Source organism: Notolepis coatsorum, assembly GCF_963971535.1.
Source record: "Notolepis coatsorum genome assembly, contig: SCAFFOLD_641, whole genome shotgun sequence".
In the NCBI taxonomy this organism is placed as follows: Eukaryota; Metazoa; Chordata; class Actinopteri; order Aulopiformes; family Paralepididae; genus Notolepis; species Notolepis coatsorum.
The window spans coordinates 26,113-48,759 of record NW_028174312.1 but is presented as its reverse complement, the minus strand read 5'-3'; the positions used below and the strand labels follow the sequence as shown (position 1 = coordinate 48,759).

The 22,647-nt window shown below is 44.8% G+C and overlaps 1 protein-coding gene across 1 annotated transcript in view; it reads left to right on the top strand.

The window, feature by feature from the left end:
* Positions 1–22,647, top strand: part of LOC311247587 (phospholipid-transporting ATPase IH-like) — a gene marked incomplete at both ends in the record, with an annotated part of 54,772 nt that overhangs the window by 6,018 nt on the left and 26,107 nt on the right. Inside the window, 12 exon segments of the mRNA XM_084338618.1 lie at positions 1,274–1,355; positions 4,731–4,795; positions 11,846–11,927; positions 13,062–13,212; positions 15,771–15,968; positions 18,506–18,619; positions 19,650–19,709; positions 21,908–21,925; positions 21,927–21,968; positions 21,970–22,041; positions 22,043–22,066; positions 22,068–22,081. Coding sequence (XP_084194744.1) covers positions 1,274–1,355; positions 4,731–4,795; positions 11,846–11,927; positions 13,062–13,212; positions 15,771–15,968; positions 18,506–18,619; positions 19,650–19,709; positions 21,908–21,925; positions 21,927–21,968; positions 21,970–22,041; positions 22,043–22,066; positions 22,068–22,081 — 922 coding nt within the window.

Below are 22,647 nucleotides of genomic sequence, written 5' to 3'. Positions count from 1 at the left end.
AGAAGGCCCTACAGAGAGTGGTGCGCTCAGCCGAGCGTACCACGGGTATTGCGCTACCTCCCCTGCAGGCTCTATACAACAAGAGGTGCAAATCCAGAGCCTGCAGGATAATGAAAGACCCCCACCACCCCAATAACAGCCTGTTCCAGCTGCTGAGGTCAGGCAGACGCCTGCGAACCCCAGCTACTAGGACGGAGAGGCTTATGCTAAGCTTCTTCCCCCAGGCCATCAGAGCCTTGAACAATGAACATTGAGAGACACAGAAACTGAACTATCCACACACAAGCACACACAAGCACATACACGACACGCACGCTGAGCACGCTCACACACTAGCAGCCACTTTAACACTCATGCCGCACACACGCACACTTATGGCCAGAGGAAAGGCCACTTTAAATTAGTACAACATCAGGAACAGTGTATTGCACTACTAAAGCTACCTAGCATGTCCTATATGCTCTGTAAATACTATGTACAGTTACCGAGATGGCACACCATGTACCTGTTTATTGCACTGTTGTTGTTATTGGATTCTTTAATATGTTGTACCACTGTATTTTTATTGGATTCTATTATATGTTGTACCACTGTATTGCACATCGTCGCGGGCAAGACCAGCCGCATTTCATTGTATACCTGTATGCCGTGACAATTAAAACTCTTGACTTGACTTGACTTGACTTCTGTCTGCAGATAACTTACTCTCTCTCTCCTCTCTATGTCTCTCTCTCATCTCTCTATCTATGTCTCTCTCGCCTCTCTCTCCTCCTCTCTCTCTCCTCTCTCCTCTCCCTCCTCTCTCTCTCTATGTCTCTCTCTCTCTCTCTCCTCTCTATGTCTCTCTCTCATCTCTCTATCTATGTCTCTCTCTCTCCTCTCTCTCCTCTCTCCTCTCCCTCCTCTCTCTCTCTCTATGTCTCTCTCTCTCCTCTCTCTCCTCTCTCTCCTCACTCACCTCTCTCTCTCCTCTCTCTCTATGTCTCTCTCTCCTCTCTCTCCTCTCTCACCTCTCTCTCTCCTCTCTATCTATGTCTCTCTCTCTCCTCTCTCTCCTCCTCTCTCTCCTCTCTCCTCTCCCTCCTCTCTCTCTCTCTATGTCTCTCTCTCCTCTCTCTCCTCTCTCTCTATGTCTCTCTCTCCTCTCTCTCCTCTCTATCTATGTCTCTCTCTCTCTCTCCTCTCTCTCCTCCTCTCTTTCTCTCCTTTCTCTCTCCTCCTCTCTCTCCTCTCTCTCTCCTCGTGTGGGTCGTATCAATATGTACATGAATAGAAACTAACTTCATCTCTCTTCCTCTCTTTAGGTTTGTGGGTCGTATCAACATGTATATGGACAGAAACGAGCCTGTAGCCAGGTAAGAACTCTAGCTGGTCCCCGATCAGCTCTAGAGGACAAATATGGTCTATATTGGTTATGTCAGGTTATGTCCCTAGCTGAGACACTGACCTTACATGGACAGGCTATTACAGGGAGAATGCCCATTAACATATCTGTGTCAGTTTTAGTCACCCTGGCTAGTTGAACTGTAATATAAGTGATATCATATAATATAACTATGATATAAGTGTAATTGATTGATAGATTGATTTGAAACCTTTATTTCTTCTCGAAAAGGGACTTTCCAAACTGTTCAGAATACATATAAAAGGGATAAGATACACTATAATATAAGTGTAATATCACTATAATATAAGACTTATATTATAGTGATATTACACTTATATTATAGTGATGTTACACTTATATTATAGTGATGTTACACTTACATTATAGTGATATTACACTTATTAAGCAATTCCTGATATTCCACTGGTTCAAGTGTATTATTGCTTTTATACAGCAAGTTGCACCGTTGGGAAAAATATAGGATGAATACAGACAATTCTAGGGTATTTTATATCAATTTCAGTGAACTTGGCGTAGAAAAATAGTTCCTAAAGAAAGATGTATTTTTGCTATGGAATTTCAAATGGAGTAGGCTATCAGCCAGCTTGGCAACACAAACGAATGACGTATTAGTCTAATTTAACGTACCCGTTAACTATAAACGAGTGGAAAGATATAGAGGACGGGCCTACATCTAACCGTATTCATAAAAACAGCATTATTAGACATGCCAATCCAACGAAAGATGAGCTGGAGGCGCTGGAGAAAAGCCGCAATTAATCCTTCAACACCACCAAGTCAAGCCGGGGCATCGAACTGGAACTGTCCAAGGTGCTGATGACTTTTTCCGACTCCCGCTTGCATTAGACTCCTCTATAACAGTTTATCTATCCACTCGTTTATAGTTAAATCAAACGTAACGTTGTCCGCGGAGTAGGTCAAGCTGCCCACCTCCCTAGGGATATGGTAATTACTGGAAATGAGCGTGTGGCAGAGGCCTTTAATAATCACTTTATTAAATCTGGGAGCCTGTTTGAGTCCATGGCACCCCCTGCCCCACCATCCAACCCCTTGCCCCTCAGCCCTACAGCACCACCTGCCTCACCATCCAACCTTTGTGCCCCTAATCCAGCCACGCATCACAGTTTTGCACTGCAGGAATTTACTGAGAAGGAGGTTTTAGAAGTACTCAGCAAACTCGACCCCAAGAAACCTCCTGGCCATGATGGGTTAGACCCCTTTTTCTACAGAACTGCAGCCCCCATCATTGCTGAACCTATTTCCCATCTATGTAACCTATCCCTGCATACAGCAGAACTGCCCTCTGCTTGGAAAGCAGCCTTGGTACGGCCCCTGTTCAAAGGAGGAAACAATACTGACCCCAACTGCTACGGCCCAGTTTCAATTTTACCCAGTATAGCAAAAGTGCTAAAGAGACTGGTTTGCAAACAACTCACAAGCTTTCTAGAAACCTACAACATACTTTCGGAAAACCAATCTGGCTTCCGCTCAGGGCATGGATGTGAGACTGCTACGATGAAAGTCCTCAATGATGTCCTCAATGCCCTTGACTCCAAACTCTACTGTGCTGCTGCCTTTATAGATCTGGCCAAGGCCTTTGGCATTGTGGATCATGAACAGCTTTTGGAGCGGCTGAGAGACATTGGTGTCACTAATCACAGTGTAGCATGGTTCGAGAACTACCTCTCTGATCGCACTCAGTCAATAAAAACCGACAACCTATTAACCCAGTCCCTATCCATCTCTAAGGGGGTCCCCCAAGGCTCCTTCCAATCCTCTTCTCCATCTATATAAACAACATAGGCCAGTTCGCTGGAAACTCCCTAATTCAACTCTATGCTGATGACACAGTCCTGTACACCTCTGGTCCCTCCCCGGATGCTGTCCTGAAAACTCTCCAGGAGAGCTTTCGAAAAATCCAAGCTGGTTTCTCCGCCCTTTGCCTGGTCCTAAACACCAGCAAGACCAAAGTTATGTGGTTCGGCCACAAGGGTACCTCCCAGACTGGCACCATTGTAGCCGCCGATGGCAAAAAGCTTGAACTGGTCACCTCTTATAAATACCTGGGAGTGTGGATCGACACCAAACTCTCCTTCTCTGAACGCCTAACTAAACTGCAGGCCAAAGTCAAAGCAAAAAAAAAAATCTAACCCTAACTAACCATACTGTCATGCACTTGTCCTAATAAACTAACCTACACTGTAGCACTCAACACTTTGGCGAACATTGTTACTCAGCTGATAGAGTTGTGCCCTTCCTGATGGCTTGTCGTACAGAACTTGTAAGTCGCTTTGGATAAAAGCGTCAGCTAAATGACTAAATGTAATGTAATGTAAATGTAAGGCTTAGCTTTCTGTATAGGAACCGTTCCTCCTCCACTAGATCTGCTAAACTCACCCTGGTCCAGATGACTGTCCTGCCGCTATTTGATTTTAGCGATGTAATCTACCGCTTGGCCCGTAAAGGTGATCTAGAGCGATTAGATATCCTATATCACTCCGCCATTCGCTTCGCTACCAATGCCCCCTACAGGACCCACCACTGCAAGCTATACTGGCCCTCCCTGGAGATTAGACGCAACATCCACTGGCTGGCCTTTGTATATAAAACACTTCTAGGCTGTAATCCCCCTTACCTTACTCGCCTAGTCCACCCTCGTCCACTCCCAAATTACCACACCCGGTCAGCCACACATATCCTGGTAAACGCCCCCCATGCCAACTCCTCACAAGGCCGTTCCTCCTTTCAGTACGCAGCAGCTGATAGCTAGAACACACTACAAAAAACCTTAAATATGGAAACGTTTATTTCAATTAGATTGTTTAAGGAAACTTTAACAAACTCCCTAGCGCACTCATGTAGATGTTTCTCCATGTGCTAACACCATGCTGCCACTATTGTTCTGTTGTCCGCCAGTTGTTGTTCAGTTCAGTTGTTGCTCTGTATGTATGTCCTGCCTTTTTAATAATGTTCCTTTGTGTTTTATTTTTATTTATTTTATTTTATCCCCCATCCCCTTTCCCCTAGGCCTAGGGGCTTTTTACCCCCAAATAGGCCGTTATTGAAAATAAGAACTTGTTCTTAATGAACCTGCCTATTCAAATAAAGGTTTGATGATGATGATGTTGACAGTTTCCGTTTGACGAATAGTTGAAACTTTCTACAACATTCTAACGCCAGCGCAGTGGTACTGTATATTCATTTAGATTTAACCGTGTGTCATGAATATACTCACGGCTTAGAACGCTCTCAACCAATCACAATGCGTGGCCGGGCCTACCTGTTGTATAAGTATCTTTATGAAGCTGGTTTTGTCTCTCAGGCCACTGGGGTCAGAGAACCTGCTACTCAGAGGAGCTACACTGAAGAACACAGAGTACGTCTATGGTAGGTACAGAACAGAGTACGTCTATGGTACTGTAGGTACAGAACAGAGTACGTCTATGGTAGGTACAGAACAGAGTACACTGAGTATGCACAGCGTAACAATAGTCCATCTGTAGTCAGTCATCTTTAGTACAGTATATATATTTAAAGTAACAATAGTCCATCTGTAGTCAGTCATCTATAGTACAGTATATATATTTAAAGTAACAATAGTCCATCTGTAGTCAGTCATCTATAGTACAGTATATATGTGACTCGACGTGACCAAACCCGATTTGATCCGGTGAGAAACAAGTGCCAGAAAAGGAACAATTGTCTTGCTCTTCAGAAAATCGAAAAAATCGAAATCTGTTTTTTTTTACATCTTTGAAATGTCAATAATGTGTTCTCTTATTTGCCCTTATTTGCAAACTTAAATACAACTTGTAAATGAGGTAATTATTGTTATATAGTTCGACAGTATTGTCTCTCAATACTGTGGAAAAACTACAGGCGAGGGCATTTACGGTGTGGGTCTGTCAGCTTAACAGGTACTTAAGAGGTGTTGAAACACACACAGCCAAACGCTCTCCTTTCTTAGCAGGGAGAAGAACAATGTTTATACACTTTATCTTAATGTTATAAGTTATAGCAACGCAACAAACGCAGTGTCCTGTCCATATAAAAAAGATTAAAAAAAAACACGAGTCCGCGCGGGTGTATTGTCATTCAATTAAACAACATTAAAACACATTTAGAATGTCACGAATTTGATGAGCGAACGAATTTCATTCGAGTGAATTTATTGCAACCTAATGGTATAAGAAGTAAATTCATTCAATAGGGAAACTCAAAGAAAATAACAAACAACTTATTATCATTATAGGACGCGTTGGTTGTTGTTGTAGACGAACGCGTGCTGGCAATTCATTTGATGACAAGACAAACGTCTTTCTGGGTCTGCATCCCCTTAACAATTGTGTGTATTGAGCTGTAATGTATTATTGCAATTTGGCTTGAATCCGCAGCAATAAGCCAGATAAACAAAATTGTATTAACGCGCCTCGTTAAAGCCTCCGCTGTTTCCTCTCTCTCAGTGCTCCACTGTCCGGCTGGCTGCTCTGCCTGTCTGTCTGGCTACTCTGATCCAATCACATTCAGCGTTTCTCCCCCCCCCACCCACAGTCTGCGAATCAGAGCAGAGTAGGGCGGGTTTTCACGGAATGGAAACAGTCTCTTTGCTTGTGAAGAGTGGCAGAAACGCAGCTACGAAACAAAACAGTTATTTTGATGCAGCCTCTTTGGTTTAGTGAGTTAACAGAAGGTTAACCTTTCACTACCACACTACAGAAGGTTAACCCTTTCACTGCCACACTACAGAAGGTTAACCCTTTCACTGCCACACTACAGAAGGTTAACCTTTCACTACCACACTACAGAAGGTTAACCCTTTCACTGCCACACTACAGAAGGTTAACTTGATTGATTGATTGAAAACTTTATTAACAGATTGCAGAATGGGTACAATACAGTACAGCTCAATACACACAATTGTTAAGGGGATGCAGACCAGAGAAAGACTTTCATCTTGTTTACATCAGGATCCCCCATTTTCAATTCATCATAGAAAATAATGTTATGAATGCCCGAAAACATTTGTGATGTCACAGTATGATGTCATAATCAAACATTCTAGAACATTTGTGTATCTATTCAACAATTCTCTCACAGCTACAGAAGGTTAACCCTTTCACTGCCACACTACAGAAGGTTAACCTTTAAATCTAAACATCTAAATGCTTATTGATGTAGCCTTTCCTTCAGCCAATACCTTGACCCCCAACATTACATGGCTTATGTGAGGCTTCCAACAAACCTTTCACTACCACACTACAGACGGTTAACCCTTTCACTACCACACTACAGAAGGTTAACCTTTCCTTATAATACATTTACATTTAGTCATTTAGCTTTTAGACTTACAAGGCAAATACTTCAACTGCCACAACAACTTGGCTGGCTGCCACAAAACAGTCACATCTAGAGACCTCAAAACCTACTCTAGCGAGGCCTTTAACCTTGAACTGGAGAGCCTGGACGCGTGTAGCTTTATGCCAAGCAAGCAGTGCAAAAATTTATCGTAGTGGCATGCAGTAATGCGCCTTTCATTTTCCGCCGCCCAGCGCCCAGGTCGCGCGGAAATAGGCTGTCTATTGCCATTCTCTTTGACAAACTCTAACCTTAACCAGCTCCTTAACAACGCCTAAACTTAACCGTTCTAACCTTAACCAACTCCGAAACCATGCCTAACCTTAACCATAGAAATTATATTGCCATTCTCTTTGACAAACTCTAACCTTAACCAGCTCCTTAACAGCGCCTAAACTTAACCGTTCTAACCTTAACCAACTCCGAAACAATGCCTAACCTTAACCTTAACCTTAACCATGCCTAACCTTAACCGGCGAAATAACCTTAACCGGCGAAATAATACACGTTAAAAAAAAATCACGTTAAAAAATATTTTCGATGGGATTCGAACTCGCCAGCAAACAAGCCATAGGATCCACAGCCATGTGTCCTTGCCAATTGAGCTATTGGTAGATACTGAATAAGGGGCGGTGACTTATATATATTGAGCTCCGCTCAAGGCGGGATCTCATGCGCATGCGCGGGCACCTCGCGCGAGCACGCCGGCGCACGCACGCACCTGAGCGAGCACGCCGCCGCCGGTGCACGCACGGTAGCATTTGTCTGAAAAGAAGGGCGCTTTACCGCACTAGCGTGCGGTGACGAATGCGGAAGCATTTTTGCACTGCTTGCTTGGCATTAACGTACAGGCAGCCTGGACTGGTCAGATGAACTCAATGGTACACTGGTTGAAGAAACATGGCTTGGTTTCAAAACCAAATTCTCAACAATACTAAACGACATGGCCCCCCTAAGAACCACCAGGGTAAAAAATCGCGCTGAGCCGTGGATGCACTCCGAAATACTGGCCGCTATGAAAACCAGAGACAAAAAATGCTCTGAGTTTCGTAAAAGTCAGTCAAAGCTTACTAAAAGCACGAGCAGTGAACTCCAAGCCCACGTGACTGAACTCAAACTAGAAAGAAACAGACTAAGAAACGACGTAAACTCCATGATCAAAACTGCAAAAAAGAATTTCATCAATGACAAAACTGAGGAAAACAAAAACAAACCACGTGAACTTTGGAAATTACTCAATAATCAACTAGGATGCAGTAAAAAACTTAAAACCAGATTCTCAAACATAAACATAAAAACGGACAACACGCTCATCACAGACAAGCTGGATGTAGCCAATTACTTAAACATTTTCTTCACAAACATAGCCACAACACTGGTAAACAAACTACCCTCCCACTCAGGGCTTTATGGGGTAGAACACATAGTAGCTTACTACAAAAACCTAGGGGTCCGCAAGGACGACTTCAAGCTGGAAATGGTAACAACAGATGAGGTACTCAATAAACTGAGCGCCCTCCAACCTAACAAGGCCACTGGCCATGACAACATCCCCTCCAAATTCCTCAGAGACTCAGCAGCCGCCATCACCCCAATCATCACACACATAATAAACCTCTCCATAAAACAGGGACACGTCCCCAAGGACTTCAAAATTGCGAGGGTGACCCCTCTGCACAAAAAGGGCAGCAAATTAGACCCAGGCAACTACCGCCCTGTTTCTATTCTCACCTCCATCTCGAAAGTCATGGAAAAAATAGTCTACGAACAGGTCGAAAAGTACCTAGCGGAAAAAAATCTAATCTACGAATTCCAATCTGGCTTCAGAACATCCCACTCCACTGACACATGCCTTCTCTATTTGAATGACCACATCAAACAAGAGGTGGACGCAGGCAAATACTGCGGCATGGTCATGCTGGACCTACAAAAGGCCTTTGACACGGTCAATCACTCCATTCTGATTGACAAGCTAAAAGCAATTGGTTTTGATAGCCTATCAGTGAGCTGGATGCAATCCTACCTTGAGGGGAGGGAACAGATGGTGGAGGTAAACGGTACCCTATCCCCCCCTCTCACAGTGAGCTGTGGTGTTCCACAAGGAAGCATACTAGGACCGCTACTGTTCCTAATTTATGCAAATGACATGTCGTCAGCTTGTGACTGCAACTTGTTCCTGTTTGCGGACGACTCAGCCCTGCTGGTCTCTGACAAGAACAAGTTACAGGTTGAAAAAACCCTCAGCTCGGAACTAGGCAGAATCTGCATATGGCTCGCTGATAACAAACTATCATTACACATGGGCAAAACAGAGTCCATTCTCTTCGGTTCAAATAACAAACTCAGCAAGACCGACGGCTTCTCAGTTACAGTGGGTGACAATATTGTCACAAGGAAAGATGAAATTACCTACCTGGGTTCCATCCTAGAGGCTAATCTCTCCTGTGACAAAATGGCATCCAATGTAATAAAAAAAGTCAACCAACGAACTCGATTCTTGTACCGGATCTCCTCTCTGGTAAACAAGAATACCCTGAAGACTCTGGCAGGAGCACTCATTCAGGGGTACTACGACTATGCTTGCACCTCATGGTACCAAAGCACCTCAAAGGCGCTAAAAACAAAATTACAAACATCTCAAAACAAACTGGTCAGACTACTGCTTGACCTTACTCCTAGAACCCACCTCACCCCTGCCCACTTTGACAACCTAGGATGGCTTAGAGTAGATGACAGAGTACAGCAACTTGCAATGGGCCTGGTCTACAAGATACACTACACGACCAAGGTACCCATGTACATGGCAAAATACTTCCCAAAGGTCAGTGAATACCACGATCACAACACCAGAGGGAGCTCCACAAATCATGTTAAACCCAGATTCGGCTCAAATAAGGGACTAAACACGTTTCGCAATTATGCCACATCAATGTGGAACGCCCTACCCAAAGCTGTAAAGGAATGTGGATCACTACCCACTTTCAAAACCTCTCTCAAGAGACACCTACGGGAGACTGCAATTCAACACTGGCCCCTGTAAATATCCTAACCCAACCCCCTCCAATGTACAGTCATTTACCTAGTATGGTTTTGTCAATAGTCCAATGTACAATTTTGTTTGTTTGTACAGAGTCTCCCCCCCCTCAATGTACAGTTTTGCTTGTTTATACAGTGTGCCCCCCCCCCCCCCCCCAACCACCTCCAATGTAGGTTGCCCAGTGTGGTTGTCAGTATCCCAGTGTACCCAACCCCCCCCACCCAACCTCCTCCAATGTACAGTTTCTACGTCAAATGTATATACTCCCTTTTCTTGACTCCTTCTGTATCACAAACAGTACTGTATTTGCAAATCTGGTATGTCATAGATGTATAGATGTAGCAGTACTGACTATCTGTATGTCATGTATGTCATATATGTCCTGATGAATTGAAAATGGGGGACCCTGATGTAAACAAGACGAAAGTCTTTCTCTGGTCTGCATCCCCTTAACAATTGTGTGTATTGAGCTGTACTGTATTGTACCCATTCTGCAATCTGTTAATAAAGTTTTCAATCAATCAATCAATCACAAGACAGAGTCATTGCCATAACAAAAGAGCCTGATGCAAGGTGTTAATGTCCCCAGAGAGAGGGGGGACATGGAATACAATGCATTCTGGGTAGGGTTGTAGTTGATTAAATCACAGGTGTGAACCTCTCCACAAGTTCGAAGACCATTCATCTCTGAATGCGTTTACTGATATCTCCATGATTCATAGGATGTAGCTTGCAAAATATCCCACCAAAATGTTCAAGTGATGGCTTATTTGGTATGAATCTGTACTTTCACAATATGTAAAAAATAAATAAATTGGACCTTACCTCAACAAGTCCCGCTCCCCCATGCCCAGTCACATATATTTAAAGTAACAATAGTCCATCTGTAGTCAGTCATCTATAGTACAGTATATATATTTAAAGTAACAATAGTCCATCTGTAGTCAGTCATCTATAGTACAGTATATATATTTAAAGTAACAATAGTCCATCTGTAGTCAGTCATCTATAGTACAGTATATATATTTAAAGTAACAATAGTCCATCTGTAGTCAGTCATCTATAGTACAGTATATATATTTAAAGTAACAATAGTCCATCTGTAGTCAGTCATCTATAGTACAGTATATATATTTAAAGTAACAATAGTCCATCTGTAGTCAGTCATCTATAGTACAGTATATATATTTAAAGTAACAATAGTCCATCTGTAGTCAGTCATCTATAGTACAGTATATATATTTAAAGTAACAATAGTCCATCTGTAGTCAGTCATCTATAGTACAGTATATATATTTAAAGTAACACTAGTCCACCTGTAGTCAGTCATCTATAGTACAGTATATATATTTAAAGTAACAATAGTCCATCTGTAGTCAGTCATCTATAGTACAGTATATATATTTAAAGTAACAATAGTCCATCTGTAGTCAGTCATCTATAGTACAGTATATATATTTAAGGTAACAATAGTCCATCTGTAGTCAGTCATCTATAGTACAGTATATATATTTAAAGTAACAATAGTCCATCTGTAGTCAGTCATCTATAGTACAGTATATATATTTAAAGTAACAATAGTCCATCTGTAGTCAGTCATCTATAGTACAGTATATCTATTTAAAGTAACAATAGTCCATCTGTAGTCAGTCATCTATAGTACAGTATATATATTTAAGGTAACAATAGTCCATCTGTAGTCAGTCATCTATAGTACAGTATATATATTTAAGGTAACAATAGTCCATCTGTAGTCAGTCATCTATAGTACAGTATATATATTTCACACACTGTATACAAACACTTTAATACAAACAAAAACCTTTATCATAGAGAAATAAAGAAGCAAAGGATAAAGATAGTTAAGTTAAGTTATCTCTCTCTCTCTCTCTCTCTCTCCGTCTCTCTCTCCTTCTCTCTCTCTCTCTCTCTCTCCTCTCTCTCTCTCTCTCTCTCTCTCTCTCTCTCTCTCTCTCTCTCTCTCTCTCTCTCTCTCTCTCTCTCTCTCTCTCTCTCTATGTCTCTCTCTCTCTCTCTCTCTCTAGCGGTCGTCATCTACACAGGCATGGAGACCAAGATGGCGCTCAACTACCAGTCTAAATCTCAGAAGAGATCAGCTGTGGAGAAGTAGGTCACACACACACACACACACACACACACACACACACACACACACACACACACACACACACACACACACACACACACACACACACACACACACACACACACACACACACACACACACACACACACACACACACATATACACACACACACACACATATACAGTATACATACCTCTCTTTCACACTCTCACTATCTGTCGCTGGGTCTCTCTCTCTCAGACTACTTTGTATGTTTGGTTGGTTTCTGTAGAGTAGAGTCAGTTAACATTGATTGTGTGACTCTAGGAGTCTGTCCTTGGACTTGGTTGTATCCTGTTACCTCCATTAAGACATGGACCTTGTTCTCCATTAAGACATGGACCTTGTTCTCCATTAAGACATGGACCTTGTTCTCCATTAAGACACAGACCTTGTTCTCCATTAAGACATGGACCTTGTTCTCCATTAAGACACAGACCTTGTTCTCCATTAAGACATGGACCTTGTTCTCCATTAAGACACAGACCTTGTTCTCCATTAACACACAGACCTTGTTCTCCATTAAGACATGGACCTTGTTCTCCATTAAGACACAAACCTTGTTCCCCATTAACCCTTTCACTGCCACACGGCAGCAGGTTAACCCTTGCACTGCCACACGACAGAAGGTTAACCCTTTCACTGCCACACGACAGCAGGGTTAACCTTCTGTAGTGCGGCAGTGAAAGGGTTAAGACACAGACCTTGTTGTTTTATACTTGCTATGTTTGAGACGGCTGAAGATATTATGCCAGACCAACCAAAACCTTTGATTGGTTGACTGAGACTGACCGAATGGTTTACTGACTGACTGACTGACTGACTGTCTGACTGACCGACTGGTTTACTGACTGACTGACTGACTGACTGACTGGTTTTCTGACTGACTGACCGACCGACCGACCGACCGACCGACCGACCGACCGACCGACCGACCGACCGACCGACCGACAGACAGACAGACAGACTGACTGACTGACTGGTTTACTGACTGACTGACTGACTGACCGACTGACTGGTTTACTGACTGACTGACTGACTGACTGACTGACTGACTGACTGACTGAGTGGTTTACTGACTGAGTGTTTTGCTGCTCTGCGTCGCCCCCTGCAGGTCGATGAATGCCTACCTGGTGGTGTACCTGTGTATCCTGATCACCAAGGCCTTCATCAACACAGTGCTGAAGTACGTGTGGCAGGCCGACCCCAACAGAGACGAGCCCTTCTACAACTCCAGGACGGACACTGAGAAACAGAGACACATAGTGAGTGCTTTTACTCTGATGTTCTGAGACAGACATATAGTGAGTACTTTTATTTTGATGTTCTGAGACAGACATATAGTGAGTGTTTTTACTCTGATGTTCTGAGACAGACATATAGTGAGTACTTTTATTTTGATATTCTGAGACAGACATATAGTGAGTGCTTTTACTCTGATGTTCTGAGACAGACATATAGTGAGTACTTTTATTTTGATATTCTGAGACAGACATATAGTGAGTGCTTTTATTTTGATGTTCTGCGACAGACATATAGTGAGTACTTTTATTGTGATATTCTGAGACAGACATATAGTGAGTGCTTTTATTTTGATGTTCTGAGACAGACATATAGTGAGTACTTTTATTTTGATGCTCTGAGACAGACATATAGTGAGTGCTTTTATTTTGATGTTCTGAGACAGACTTATAGTGAGTGCTTTTATTTTGATATTCTGAGACAGACATATAGTGAGTACTTTTATTGTGATATTCTGAGACAGACATATAGTGAGTGCTTTTATTTTGATGTTCTGCGACAGGCATATAGTGAGTAATTTTATTGTGATATTCTGAGACAGACATATAGTGAGTGCCTTTATTTTGATGTTCTGAGACAGACATATAGTGAGTACTTTTATTTTGATATTCTGAGACAGACATAGTGAGTGCTTTTATTGTGATATTCTGAGACAGACATAGTGAGTGCTTTTATTGTGATATTCTGAGACAGACATATAGTGAGTGCCTTTATTTTGATGTTCTGAGACAGACATACAGTATAGTGAGTACTTTTATTGTGATATTCTGACACAGACATATAGTGAGTACTTTTATTGTGATATTCTGAGACAGACATATAGTGAGTACTTTTATTGTGATATTCTGAGACAGACATATAGTGAGTACTTTTATTGTGATATTCTGAGACAGACATATAGTGAGTACTTTTATTGTGATATTATGAGACAGACATATAGTGAGTACTTTTATTTTGATGTTCTGAGACAGACATATAGTGAGTACTTTTATTTTGATGTTCTGAGACAGACAGTAGGAGCATTCTTGTGATTACAGGTGGTGTAATCACATAAGTGACCTCTGCAGGTATTTGACCAAGAGGATCTGACCTGGAATGTCTTCTCTTTGGGTTAATAACTAGGGTTAATAACATCATGTTCTGTTTGTCTAATAAATAATGATGAATGTCTTCTCTTTGGTCTCAGAGAGAAACCCTAGTGTTGTAATGTTAGTCTAATAAATAATGATGAGTGTCTTCTCTTTGGTCTCAGAGAGAAACCCTAGTGTTGTAATGTTAGTCTAATAAATAATGATGAGTGTCTTCTCTTTGGACTCAGAGAGAAACCCTAGTGTTGTAATGTTAGTCTAATAAATAATGATGAATGTCTTCTCTTTGGTGTCAGACAGAAACCCTAGTGTTGTAAAGTTAGTCTAATAAATACTGATGAGTGTCTTCTCTTTGGACTCAGAGAGAAACCCTAGTGTTGTAAAGTTAGTCTAATAAATAATGATGAATGTCTTCTCTTTGGTGTCAGAGAGAAACCCTAGTGTTGTAAAGTTAGTCTAATAAATAATGATGAATGTCTTCTCCTCTTCCTTCTTCTTCTCCTCCTCTTCCTCATTCTTCTTCTTGTCCTCCTAATTCTTCTCCTCCTCCTTCTTCTCCTCCCCCTCTCCTCCTCCTCATTCTTCTTTTTCTCCTCCTCCTTCTTCTTCTCCTCCTTCTCCTCCTCCTCCTTCTTCTTCTCCTCCTTTTCCTCCTTGTCCTCCTCCCCCTCCCCTTCTCATCCTCCTCCCCCTCTCCTCCTCCTCCCCCTCCTCTCCTCCCCCTCCCTTCCTCCTCCTCCTCCCCCTCTCTTCCTCCTCCCCTCCTCCTCCCCCTCCCCTCCTCCTCCTCATCCCCCTCTCCTCCTCCCCTCCCCTCCTCCTCCTCATCCCCCTCTCCTCCTCCTCCTCCTCCCCCTCTCCTCCTCCCCCTCTCCTCTCCCCCTCCTCCTCCCCCTCCCCTCCTCTTCATCCCCCTCTCCTCCTCCTCCTCCCCCTCCCCTCCTCCTCCTCCTTCTCGTCCTCCCCTCCTCCTCCTCCCCCTCTCCTCCTCCTCCTCCCCCTCCCCTCCTCCTCATCCCCCTCTCCTCCTCCTCCTCCTCCCCCTCTCCTTTCCCCCTCCTCCTCCCCCTCCCCTCCTCCTCCTCTCCTCCCCTCCTCCTCCTCCCTTCCTCCTCCTCCTTCTCCTCCTCCCCCTCCCCTCCTCCCCCTCTCCTCCTCCTCCTCCTCCCCCTCCCCTCCTCCTCCTCCTCCCCCTCTCCTCCTCCTCCTCTCCTCCTCCCCCTCTCCTCTCCCCCTCCTCCTCCCCCTCCCCCCCCCCTCCTCCTCCTCCTCCTTCTCCTCCTCCCCCTCCCCTCCTCCTCCCCCTCCCCTCCTCCCCCCCTCCTCCTCTCCTCCTCCCCCTCCCCTCCTCTCCTCCTCCCCCTCTCTGCCTCCCCCTCCCCTCCTCCTCCCCCTCCCCTCCTCCTCCTCCTCCTCCCCCTCTCCTCCTCCAGGCGATCAGGGCGTTCACAGACTTCCTGGCCTTCATGGTGTTGTTTAACTACATCATCCCGGTGTCCATGTACGTGACGGTGGAGATGCAGAAGTTCCTGGGCTCCTACTTCATCATGTGGGACGACGAGATGTACGACGAGGAGCTGGGAGAGCGAGCCATGGTCAACACCTCGGACCTGAACGAGGAGCTGGGACAGGTACAGTGAGACAGGGGCTGGGACAGGTGAGACAGGGGCTGGGACAGGTGAGACAGGGGCTGGGACAGGTGAGACAGGGGCTGGGACAGGTGAGACAGGGGCTGGGACAGGTGAGACAGGGGCTGGACAGGTGAGACAGGGGCTGGGACAGAGAGACAGGGGCTGGGACAGAGAGACAGGGGCTGGGACAGAGAGACAGGGGCTGGACAGAGAGACAGGGGCTGGGACAGGTGAGACAGGGGCTGGGACAGGTACAGAGAGACAGGGGCTGGGACAGGTGAGACAGGGGCTGGGACAGAGAGACGGGCTGGGACAGAGAGACAGGGGCTGGGACAGAGAGACAGGGGCTGGGACAGAGAGACAGGGGCTGGACAGGTGAGACAGGGGCTGGGACAGGTACAGAGAGACAGGGGCTGGGACAGAGAGACAGGGGCTGGGACAGAGAGACAGGGGCTGGGACAGGTACAGAGAGACAGGGACAGGTACAGGTGAGACAGGGGCTGGGACAGGAGAGACAGGGGCTGGGACAGAGAGGACAGGGGCTGGGACAGGTGAGACAGGGGGCTGGGACAGGTGAGGACAGGGGCTGGGACAGAGAGACAGGGGCTGGGACAGAGAGACAGGGGCTGGGACAGAGAGACAGGGGCTGGGACAGAGAGACAGGGGCTGGGACAGGAGAGACAGGGGCTGGGACAGAGAGACAGGGGCTGGGACAGAGAGACAGGGGCTGGGACCAGAGAGACAGGGGCTGGGACAGGAGAGACAGGGGGACAGGTGAGACAGGGGGACAGGTAGGTCAGGAAGACAGGTAGGTCAGGGGGACAGGTGAGACAGGTAGGTCAGGGGGACAGGTGAGACAGGTAGGTCAGGGGGACAGATAGGTCAGGAAGACAGGTAGATCAGGGGGACAGGTGAGACAGGTAGGTCAGGGGGACAGGTAGGTCAGGAAGACAGGTAGGTCAGGGGGACAGGTGAGACAGGTAGGTCAGGAGGACAGGTACGTCAGGGGGACAGGTAGGTCAGGAAGACAGGTAGGTCAGGGGGACAGGTGAGACAGGTAGGTCAGGAGGACAGGTAGGTCAGGTAGGTCAGGGGGACAGGTAGGTCAGGGGGACAGGTAGGTCAGGAAGACAGGTAGGTCAGGGGGACATGTGAGACAGGTAGGTCAGGGGGACAGGTAGGTCAGGAAGACAGGTAGGTCAGGGGGACAGGTGAGACAGGTAGGTCAGGGGGACAGGTAGGTCAGGAAGACAGGTAGGTCAGGGGGACAGGTGAGACAGGTAGGTCAGGAGGACAGGTAGGTCAGGGGGACAGGTGAGACAGGTAGGTCAGGAGGACAGGTAGGTCAGGGGGACAGGTGAGACAGGTAGGTCAGGAGGACAGGTAGGTCAGGTAGGTCAGGGGGACAGGTAGGTCAGGAAGACAGGTAGGTCAGGGGGACAGGTGAGACAGGTAGGTCAGGGGGACAGGTAGGTCAGGTAGGTCAGGGGGACAGGTAGGTCAGGAAGACAGGTAGGTCAGGGGGACAGGTGAGACAGGTAGGTCAGGTAGGTCAGGGGGACAGGTAGGTCAGGGGGACAGGTGAGACAGGTAGGTCAGGAGGACAGGTAGGTCAGGTAGGTCAGGGGGACAGGTAGGTCAGGGGGACAGGTGAGACAGGTAGGTCAGGAGGACAGGTAGGTCAGGGGGACAGGAGGACAGGAGAACAGGTACAGAGAGACAGGAGCAGCCGGGAGACCATTCACTTTCTAGGCAACAAGGATGGCGTCAGAAACCATATATGAAACATAAAATTACGCATTAACCTGTTAAGCCCCGATATGGGCCAATATTTATTTAACGTTGCACAAATAGACCAATACAGTCCGTATGAAGTGATGTTGTGTTTCTTTTTTCAAATGTAGCCAAGAGTAAAGACCCCTAACTCTATCAAAGCAGCAGTTAAAGTGTATATTTTCAGCACTACGTTTGTTTAGCAATGAATTTAAGTGTTATTATAAAAAATCTCTGCGCATTGCACCCGCATTGCACCGGAAAATGGACGATTTTTAGACGGTAGAATAGGAAGCACTCATGACATCATTGTAGTCCAGAGAAAGCGGAGACCCAGGGCTTTCGATGAACGTATCAATTTCATAAAACTACACTACTCACACCAGCCAATATTGACTGAAATGTCGTATTTATATCTCACGGGTCGAAGAAACCTCAACGTTATTGCCATAAAATACAACGCATATTGTTTCTTTAACTTTCCGTGAACTTCTAGGGAAAAAACGTGGCTCAATCCGGTAACAAATGGCGGAGCTATGGACATTATACAAAAGTAACTGTACTTACAGTAGATGTCATTCACGGTCTTTGCTGCCCTCTACCGGGCGCCTGGTGGTACTAAATCCAGATTGAACTCTGCCATTGGAAAGAGGAGATTTGTCCCGATCCATAGATGTATGACTTGGCCATAATAAGATAATTTATAGGCCTGGTATTCTATATTCTATATTCATATTTCAATCTCTCTCTCGCTCTGTCTCCAGGTAGAATATGTGTTCACTGATAAAACAGGCACTTTGACCGAGAACAACATGGAGTTTATAGAGTGCTGTGTCGACGGACATGTTTACGTTCCTGACATCATCTGCAACGGACAGGTACTCATTTCATGGATTGATTAATTAATTGAGTACCTTTTTTGCGCACTTGTACTGTATGTACAGTGTGTGTGTTTGATTGATTGATTGATTGAAAACTTTATTAACAGATTGCAGAATGGGTACAATACAGTACAGCTCAATACACACAATTGTTAAGGGGATGCAGACCAGAGAAAGACTTTCGTCTTGTTTACATCAGGGTCCCCCATTTTCAATTCATAGTGACATATATGACATACATGACATACAGATAGACAGTACTGCTACATCTATACATTTATGACGACATACCAGATTTGCAAATACAGTACTGTTTGTGATACAAAAAGAGTCCAGAAAAGGGAGTATATACATTTGACGTAAAAACTGTACTTTGGAGGAGGTTGGGTGGGGTTGGGGGGGGGGGGGGGGGGGGGGGCTGGTGGGTAGGAGGGGTTGGGGGGGGGGAAACACTGTACAACTGTACAAGCAAAACTGTACATTGGAATATTGACAAAACCATACTAGGTAATTTACTGTACATTGGAGGGGGTTGGGTTAGGACATTTACAGGGGCCAGTTTCGAATTGCAGTCTCCCGTAGGTGTTCTTTGAGAGTGTTTTTGAAGGTGGGTAGTGATTCACATTCCTTTATAACTTTAGGTAGGGCGTTCCACATTGATGTGGCATAATTGCGAAACGTGTTTAGTCCCTTGTTTGAGCCGAATCCGAATTGGTCGTGTAGTGTATCTTGTAGACCAGGCCCATTGCAAGTTGTGTGTGTTTGTGTGTGTGTGTGTGTGTGTATTCGTGTGTGTGTGTGTGTGCGAGTGTGTGTGCAACTGTGCATGCATATGTGTTTGTGTGTGCAAGTGATTGTTTGTTTGTTTGTGCGAGAGTTCGTGCATGCACGTGTGTGTGGGACCCTTTTAACTTGACTGTGAAATTAATTTCCATGTCTGTCCACTTTAACCTGGATGGATGGAGGAAATTATTGATCCATCAATCAATCAATTAATTGATTGATTAATGCCTTCTATAACATCCAGGTGATGCCCGGGGCAACAAGTATGGATATGATTGACTCGTCTCCAGGACCCGGGGCCAGGGTGAGCACTGAATATGTATTTAATATATAACCGACCTTTAACCAATCAATGCTGAATCTAAACTGAAGCAATATCTTTAGAGAAGGTTCTTTATTGAGACAGTATGAAGGCTGAGAGGGAGACAAAGTAGAGGAGACACAGGAGAGAAGGTTCTTTATTGAGACAGTATGAAGGCTGAGAGGGAGACAGAGTAGGAGAGACACAGGAGAGAAGGTTCTTTATTGAGTCAATAAGAAGGCTGAGAGGGAGACAGAGTAGAGGAGACACAGGAGAGAAGGTTCTTCATTGAGACAGTAGGAAGGCTGAGAGGGAGACAGAGTAGAGGAGACACAGGAGAGAAGGTTCTTTATTGAGACAGTAGGAAGGCTGAGAGGGAGACAGAGTAGAGGAGACACAGGAGAGAAGGTTCTTTATTGAGACAGTAGGAAGGCTGAGAGGGAGACAGAGTAGGGGAGACACAGGAGAGAAGGTTCTTTATTGAGACAGTATGAAGGGTGAGGGAGACAGAGTAGAGGAGACAAAGGAGATAAGGTTCTTTATTGAGACAGTAGGAAGGCTGAGAGAGAGACAGAGTAGGAGACACAGGAGAGAAGGTTCTTTATTGAGACAGTAGGAAGGCTGAGAGGGAGACAGAGTAGAGGAGACACAGGAGAGAAGGTTCTTTATTGAGACAGTAGGAAGGCTGAGAGAGAGACAGTGTAGAGGAGACACAGGAGAGAAGGTTCTTTATTGAGACAGTAGGAAGGCTGAGAGAGAGACAGAGTAGAGGAGACACAGGAGAGAAGGTTCTTTATTGAGACAGTAGGAAGGCTGAGAGGGAGACAGAGTGGAGAGACACAGGAGAGAAGGTTCTTTATTGAGACAGTAGAAGGCTGAGAGAGAGACAGAGTAGAGGAGACAAAGGAGAGAAGGTTCTTCATTGAGACAGTAGGAAGGCTGAGAGGGAGACAGAGTAGAGGATACACAGGAGAGAAGGTTCTTTATTGAGACAGCAGGAAGGCTGAGAGGGAGACAGAGTAGAGGAGACACAGGAGAGAAGGTTCTTTATTCATACAGGAAGGCTGAGAGGGAGGCAGAGTACTCATCAGGAGCAGTTAGTGGTTAAGTGTTTGGTGGATCCGGACTAATTTATATCGTAGACGGATCTTCTGATCAATATAGGTTTAATAGTAAAAAATAGGGATGTTCGATATTGGCTTTTTACCGATATCCGATATTGTTCAACACTTAATTTCCAATACCGATATCAACCGATACCGATATATGCGGGGTTCCCCCCCCCCCCCCCCCCCCCCAAAAACGGAATAATTTCAGGTAATTAACATTACATACTGTATCTCTTGTCGTGGAATTAACACAACATTATGCATACTTTTGACAATAAATAAAATAAGAATTTGTTCTCAGTTGCTTGCCTGGGTAAATAAAGGTTAAATAAAGGTAAAAAAAAAAGAGAAAAAGATTTATTTTTTTGTTTGAAAACCGATACCGATAATTTCCACTATTACATTTTAATGCCAATATCGGCCGATAGTATCGGACATCCCTAGTAAAAAAACAAATAGTACAAAGTACTATTAACACTAGCACAGCCATGGAGAAAATGCCACTAATTCCCGCCAGGAACGGGCCAGATGACCCGACAGCTTATATGAGAAATATGAGAAAAATAAACAGTGTAAACTATATAATTACCACTGAATATAAAAATATGAGGATTACCACAATGAAATGTAGGTTTGAGTGACATAAAAAAAAAAAAAAAAATATATATATATATATATATATATATATATATATATATATATATATATATATATATATATATATATATATATATATATATATATATTATAAATAATTTTTTTGGATGGAAGAGCCACACAGAGCCACATGCAGCTCGCGAGCCACGGGTTGGCCACCCCTGCACTAGATGCTCGCAAAGTGCTGTGACTTTTGTCTGTTCCAACGGCCCATATGTGGAATAACGTTCTAATTATATTTTCCTGAAGTCATTTTGAAATTTCAGAAACCGTGCCAGATAAAACGGGTACTTTTAGGAAAAGTCATTGAGTGACAGAGCTGGAGCTCGACCGAGTGACGAGGATACATTTATTGAAAATGCTAGGGGTCATGTGACCCCTTGTCGGCTGTGCTAGTGTTAACAGTGCGTCAGTAGTGATCTCCGTGTCCTGCAGGAGAGCGAGGAGCTGTTCTTACCGGGCGCTGTGTCTCTGCCACACGGTGCAGGTGAAGGAGGGAGGAGACGGTGGATAGTATCAAACATGGCCTCCATCAGGGGAAGAAGACTACCTCCTTCTACATCTCCTCCCTCGCCGGACGAGGTCGCCCTGGTGGGAGGGCATGAAGAGGTGGGAGGAGGACACACACACAGACACACACACACACACACACACCACACACACACACACACACACACACACACACACACACACACACACACACACACACACACACACACACACACACACACACACACACACACACACACACACACACACACACACACACACACTCACAGAGACACACACAGACAGACACACACAGAGACACACACACACTCACACACATACACACAGACAGACACACACACACACATACACACACAGACACACACAGACATACACACACACACACAGACACACAGACTCACAGACAGACACACACACACAGACACACACAGACACACACACTCACACACACACAGACACACACACTCACACACATACAAGGACACAACGGCAATGGGATGGACATGGGCTTGAGTCACGATACGATAGTATTGCGATACTAAATATATTGCTATATGCTGAGTATTGCGATATTAATATTGCGATATATTGCGATTTATTACCTTTTTTCAACTGCAAAGTAAAACTTTGTCAACATATTTTATCTAATAAAATAAAGTTCAGTC